General features: G+C 44.5%; 1 protein-coding gene across 4 annotated transcripts in view; it reads right to left on the reverse strand.

Moving 5' to 3' along the window:
* Nucleotides 1-891: 891 nt before the first annotated feature.
* Nucleotides 892-7,165, reverse strand: part of LOC308336207 (aspartyl/asparaginyl beta-hydroxylase-like) — a 57,073-nt gene continuing 50,799 nt past the window's right edge. For all 4 annotated transcript variants that reach the window (XM_080793505.1, XM_080793506.1, XM_080793503.1 and 1 more), the window contains 3 exons: nucleotides 6,084-6,175; nucleotides 4,565-4,698; nucleotides 892-3,306 (listed from right to left, as the gene is read on the reverse strand). In XM_080793505.1, coding sequence (XP_080649631.1) covers nucleotides 3,156-3,306; nucleotides 4,565-4,698; nucleotides 6,084-6,175 — 377 coding nt within the window. In that variant the 3' untranslated portion in view covers nucleotides 892-3,155. The remainder of the gene's footprint in view (nucleotides 3,307-4,564; nucleotides 4,699-6,083; nucleotides 6,176-7,165) is intronic.

Raw genomic sequence — 7,165 nt, forward strand, 5'->3', positions numbered from 1 at the left:
TAAATTCACGGTTTCTTGGACTAAGAAATAAGTTCGACTAAATATGATAAAAACTAACAGTGGACTAAGACTGAGACTAAATTTAAAAATAGCCGACAAAAACAACACTGAGACTAATGCATGTCAAACTGGGGGTCCTTGAAATTAAACAGCTTAAGAATCACTGCTAGGGTCCCTGGCATATCTTGTCAAATGGGGGTCAGCGGCCTATATTAGTGTCAATTTGGGGATCCTTGACAAGAACAAGATTGGGAACCACTGCTATAGGTGCTCGTCTTTGAGTGGACAGTGACCTCTACTGTACTTAAAGTGCAATGACACAGCAGTGAATTAATTTGCTGTGCGCCAGGGGACATAGTTTGGGGGACACAGACGGGTCCATTTGGCATTAAAACCTTTGCATAATTTTTTAAAATCCTGTACAAATCTACTCCTGAGGTCATTAGAATGCCATACAATGCTGCATTTGAACAACTTTCAACTGTTTCAACGGACATGATATTAGTAGGTGAATCATGTTATCAAAGATTTTTTACATTTTGTTTGCTTTCCTTGCCGACAGGTTCTTAGCTAAGAACCATAGTACAGTATCTGGTCTAACAGTAGAATATCTGTATAGTGAAGCTATGAGTAAACTATAGAGTGCTATGTATGTCTACATATAATAAAAAATACATAAGTAAGTGCTGCTACTACTACTGCTCTACGGGCTAAGATGGAGTCTGAGGTGAGTTTTCAGACTACGGCGGGATTGTTCACACTCCTTACCTGAATGCCTGTAGTGTGTGTGTGTGTGTGTGTGTGTGTGTGTGTGTGTGTATGTGTGTGTGTGTGTGTGAGAGAGAGAGAGAGAGAGAGAGAGAGAGAGAGAGAGACACAAACAAAACTGCACACACTTCAGCCTTTTACTCAGATTCTTGGTTTGAGGTTTAACAGCATTCAAATAAGCATATCTTCCTCAAATATATTCAAACTTCAATGACTGAATCATTTGAAAAGCTTACATTCTGTACTTTCACAATATGTAAAAGGCAGAAAAATCTTGTGACCAGATCTACTTCATCACATGTTTCTATCACATGTCGCAGCAAAAAAACAAAACACAAATATTTCTTCTATTGAGATCAATAGACAAAGGTAATTGTAGTATAAAACAAATAACGTCTTTGTGCAAATAAATCATATATGTTTAGTGTATAATTGTAGTACCACAGTGATACAGTGAAATACAGTGGATTGGAAATGTACACCGTTCAACAGTCATTTGACGTAGCTATCTGTATGCTTCGATAGTTTTAACCCATTTTCAACCACATCTTCACCGCCGCAGTCCCATAGATGTTTCAGAAAGTATTTATTTAAAGACCTGTAAGCCTCGGACAAAGCCAACTCGGATGGTGTCAAATCATAAAGTGAATGGCCAAATCGAGTGGCAGATTTAGTGACAAAGTGAGTTTAATGTCGTTTATCGTCGTTTAATGCAATCAAATACAACTTTTTTTGTTGGGATAAATGGGCTGTCAAGTAGGTTTTTTTTGCCACTCGGTAGGCGTTCCTGGGCTGAATAAATAACTAGAAAGAAGAAGAAAAAGGGGCAGGGTACACACCACTTTTTTATTTTTTTATTATTATTTGCTCAAAAAAAGTGTGTTTATTGTCAAGATTTGTCACCATCCGAATCGTGCTTACATTACAGGTCTTTAAATAAATACTCTCCGAGGGGTGCACATGCTTATATCCGACACACCAAACGTCCGACATGCGGAAATGACCCGTTGCTCTCCCGACATGCGTTGGTCCGACATGCATTGCGTCGTGCTTGCGGTTTAGGGTTTAGGGGGTAGGGACGGGTGTCGGTCAAAGAATGACTGTCGGACTGTTAAGTGTGTCAGAACTAAAGTCTGTATACCCCTGCAGTCTGAAACGTCTGTGGGAGGAGAAGAAAAATGAGCGGGAAATTCTCTTCCCGGGCCGCACGTCGTCGCCATGAAAGGGGGGCGGGACTGCGACGCTCTATTTGCTCATTATAAGATAGCAGCATTTCCTGTCTACTCACTCTTTGTCTCGTCGGTGCACAATTTGGGAGCGTGTGGGAATGGTAGGAAAGACACGCCCCCTCTATAGTATATCATCTATATGATTATCACAGGGATGTGGGGGGGTCAACAGAGCTGTGTGGAATCTTCATTGTCATCTACGAGCTTGTAGGTCTGCTATTTTTTTTAGAAAAATGCGGATCTCTAAATGGAATAAGCTGGGTTCCACTGTACTGTAGTTATCCTTTTAAGTCACAAGCTCTCGTCGATATAGTCGTCATTGGTTCCGTGTACTGTAACACCCACCCACACACACACACACACACACACACACACACACACAACGAGCCACTTTCACTTGAAAAAAAAAAGTTCAAATAGCAAAACAAAATTGCAAATGTACATCCGTAGGTCGGCCGTTTTTTGCTACTTTTCCCTGTCGAAAAAGAAAATGGAAAAACACCACAAGACGCCAAAAGGTATCTGCTCGACAGCGATATGTTCCGCAGGTCATTGCGTAATCTAGCCTCGGTATACCCACCTGCTGGTTATAAAGCTATATCCAGGCTTTAGCACAATCTAGCCGCCAAGACAGCAAATAGTGACGGATCATTGCAGCTCATATAGCCAACACTCCCCCAATATGCTATATAGCCTGCAGCAGCACTAGCTATAGCCATGATTAGCAGCTAGCGCTAACTGCGGTTAGCGCTAGGGTCAGACAAGAGTTCAGTCCATTTCTATTGGCACGTCATGTTCTTCTTCAGTAGTCTGAACACAGTCAGTCTGTCTGCCTGCCTGCCTGTCTGTCTGTCTGTTTGTCTGCCTGTCTGTCTGTCTGTCTGTCTGTCTGTCTGTCTGTCTGTCTGTCTGTCTGTCTGTCTGTCTGGTGTTTATAGACAGTCTGGAAGCAGAGTCAGTCAGAGTATCAGTTTATCCACAGATAAGTCACAAGTCAGTCAGTCAGTCAGTCAGTGATTAATTCAGTCTGGGGGAGGGACAGTCTCAGTGGGGACAGACAGACAGACCGACCGGATGGGGGACAGCCAGGGTCTGTCCCTGCTGCATGGGGACAGTCTTGGTGTGGGATGGACGGACGGACGGACAGACAAAGACGGACTAGATGGGGGACAGGGTCTGCCTCTGCTGGGCGCTGAGCTGCGGATGCCAGACGTCCACGATCAGGATGAGCCGGTCGCCGTCGGCCTCCTGCCACACCTCGTGTTCAAACGAGTCGTCAAAGATGAGCACCTTGCCCTCCTCCCAGTGCCTGTCGAGGTCAAGGTCAAGTTTAAACTGGGCACTTCGTTTTACAGCAGGTAAAACCAACGACGACGGCGACGGCGACAACATGTACTGTTTATTCTTTAATTATTCTCATTGTTATGTTATTATTAGCAGTCGTATTATAGTCAGAGGTGGGGAAAAAGTACTCTGTTTATTTAACCTATTTTGGTGTTTTAAACATTACTAGCCCTTACCTGTCGTGAGACGCGGGCGCAGTACTCCCCCCCCCTTGTGGTCGCGGGGGGGTACTGCGCCCCTGGGTGCGTTTTCGCTTTTTTTTAATTCACTAATAAATTCATTATTAATCATTAATGTGTCAAATCGAGAAAAAAAGGGCTTCGTTAAGACCTCCATATTATATTAGTGGGAGCGATTGGTGCAGGCGGTGAGGAGATACGGCGGTGTTTCTGACACCACCATTTGGTTCCATCTGTACACTCTCTCTGAGTTGCAGACCCATAAGGGTTTGATTGATTGATTGAAATATTTATTAACAGTTTGCAGAATTACAGTATACATTCCAAGCACAAACTCAATACAAAGACTGTTAACAGTGAGTGGACGACCCAATTAAGCATTACACTTGTTACAACAGGGTCCACATTGTTCAATTCATCAAAACATTTAGAGACATACAAATAGACACTTCTATGTAGCTAAAGAACAAAACAGGAATTCATCATATAGGAAGTGAAAAGGGAAAAGATACATATACAGTGGGGGGAAATGGGGGGGGGGGGGGGGGGATTCAGATTTTACAGAGGCCAGTTTTGAATTGCAGCCATCCGTAGGTGCCCTTTGAGAGCGGTTTTGAAGGAGTCAAGGGATTCACATGTCTTAATGACTGTTGGTAGGGCGTTCCGCATTTTGGTGGCATAGGAGCGAAAATAATTTAGTCCCTTGTTTGTGCCGAATCTGGGTTGTACATAATAAACTTTATTTATATAGCACATTTTCATACATAACATGGTTTGTTGCACTCCCTCTGGTGTTGTGGGTGTGGACTTCGTTGACATTAAGGAAGTATCTAGACAGGTACATGGGTATGTTGGTGGTGTATCGAATCTTGTGGACCAGACCCATTGCAAGATGCTGTACTCTGTCGTCGACCCTAAGCCATCCCAGCCTGTCAAAGTGGGCAGGGGTGAGGCCAAGTAGGAGCCTGACCAGTTTGTGGTTCCATTTGGGTTCCATTTAGTTCGTATTTATCATTTAAGGAAGCGTGGTGGTATATACAGTACCTGGTCTGGTCCGTGCATCGTATGGAGCAGCCATGTTTAGGAACCACTAGACCCAGGTGCATCCTCAGGCGGCAATTAGTGGGCCCCGTGTGAGGCCACACGTGAGTGCCGGGCCGCATAACCGAGAACTTGATCTGCACACGCACGCACACACACACACACACACACACACACACACACACACACACGCACACGCACACGCGCACACGCACACGCACACGATTATTAGTTGGGGGCGGCGGTGGCTCAGGGGTAGAGTGGCCGGATGGGAACTCGCAAGGTTGCCAGTTCAATCCCTGCGGGCTCCCCCAGAGTTATAGTGTCAAAGTGTCCTTGAGCAAGACTCTGTCTGAACCCCTAATTGCTCCCGATGAGCAGGTTGGTGCCTTGCATGGTTTCCGCCACCATCGGTGTGTGAATGTGTGTGTGTGTGTGTGTGTGTGTATGTGTGTGTGTGTGTGTGTGTGTGTGAATGTAATGCCTTGGATAAAGGCACTATATAAATGCACCATTTTACCATTTAGTATTTTTGAGGGGCGACGTGCCCCTTATCCTACACAAAACCCATTTTGGGGTCGGGAACCCCTTTTGGTGTTTTAAACATCATGTTATAATTTAGCTATTGAAAAATAGCCGACCTACAAAGTGGCGCGCTACGAGCTTGTAGGTCGGCTATTTAAAGAAAATTGACCACCACTAATACTAGAAACATGTCAGAAAACTGTCCGAATTTAGAAGATTTTTGTTTTTTTAATTTCGACGTCAGGCCCAAATGGGTTAAATCCCATTGACAATGGATGGTACAATTTTGAGGGTTCTCAACACAAACGATTGCGTGAACACAGACATTGAATAAGGCGAAGAAGGTGAGGACACCGATTCAGATTGGCCCGGAGTGAGATTGTACGTCTTACGTGTCTGAGCAAAAATGACGATGATGTAGCGTACGATGATATAAGATCACCCCCTCACTTCACACGGCCCCCCGTATTCATAAATACTCTTGGGCTTACCGTACTTATTGTACAGTTAATATCAAACACATTATTCAGGCACATTTCAGCCACCATCTTTTTGACCATTTTAGGACGCACTCTTACACAATGTCATCAAACAGCGACGGTGGATTAACCCATTCTGGGCAGGAACCCCTTTTGGTGTGTTAGCATTACGTTATGCTTTAGCTATTTAAAAAAATAGCAGACCTACAAGCTCGTTAGCGCACCACCGAGTGGCGCGCTAACGAGCTTGTGGGTCCTGCTATTTTTGAAAAATCGTGAAAATGTGGCCTGAAATCTTTGAATATATATTCTTTCAGAGTTTCAGTTTTTGACTCAAATCTTTGCTTCTCGGGTGTCCCTGGAACAACATTTTTTTATTTTTATATTGAGAACCACTGACATTTTTCAGGCCTAAATGGGTTAAACGACAATACAATCTCGGGACTGAAAAATGTGTGATTTGTGAACCAGCACACGCACACACGCACATGCACACGCGCGCACACACACACTCTAACCTGTCCTCTCTTGCAGCCTGTAGCCTCAGGGAACCGCTCCAGTAGAGCGCAGGTCTTCGGAACACTTTGGCACGCCTCAGCTGCCTTCCTGCCTGCACACGCACGCACACACGCACACGCACGCATGCACACGCACGCACAATACAGCTTGAATTACTACACTTTTGAGTATAACAAGTCAGTGTATAACAAGTCATGTCAGTGACTGTTGAGATGGAACTCATAAATGGAGCATGGATCTTCTCTACAAGACACCTCAGACCTCAGACAACTACATCTCCCAGAGTGCATCAGCTGTAAGATGGCTGCCGCCGGTGCTCATTTGGCTGATTGAACACCTGTTAAAGGCTGGTGGTGGTGGTGATTTCATAGTGTTATCGCATTTAGGACCGCGGCCGATTCTAAATACATACGCCTTCAAAATCCTGACCGTTTTCTGGGGGGGAAAAAACTTTAAAATACTGTATCCTACGGCAACAAAGAGTAAAAAAAAAACCTGTCATAAATGCAGAGGAGGCGTGTCCGTCGGTTGAGAAACTTGAACTTGAACCTCCGTTCAAGAGCATTGTATACATTGTTCTGGTATAGCGCCACCATGAGGTCAATCTTTGCTATACCTGGGCATGGCGGAGATCCGTGCTCCGATCGAGGAGCACATTTTCTATACTTTTGATTGTTTTTTGTTCCACTTTGTTCTTTGTCCATGTAAAAAATGTTCTTTTTTGTTTGCGTGCGCCGCGATAAAGCCACCTTTTTTTGAATTGAAATAGAATTTCATTTAGATGTTAGATTTCAGGGGTTATAGGCTTATATGCCTCTATTCCTGATAAGAGTTGGACTTATAATGCCTGATTTTATACTTCACTGTGTGCCTGTGTTGTGGACAAAAATTGCTGTGTGGTGTGTGTGTGTGCGCGAGCGCGCGTGTGCGTGCGTGTGCGTCTGTGCCTTAGAGTATATATGAATAGAGACGGCACCCCAGAGGAAACCCTGAGGCGAAATGGACATAGTGGCCGAATGAAGGTATTGCAGCGTGGGCCCCAAACACATGAACGCGCTGGTTCGGTTGACTATCATCGTGC

The sequence above is a fragment of the Protomyctophum bolini genome (genome assembly GCF_963924005.1).
Source record: "Protomyctophum bolini genome assembly, chromosome: 21".
Lineage (NCBI taxonomy): Eukaryota > Metazoa > Chordata > Actinopteri > Myctophiformes > Myctophidae > Protomyctophum > Protomyctophum bolini.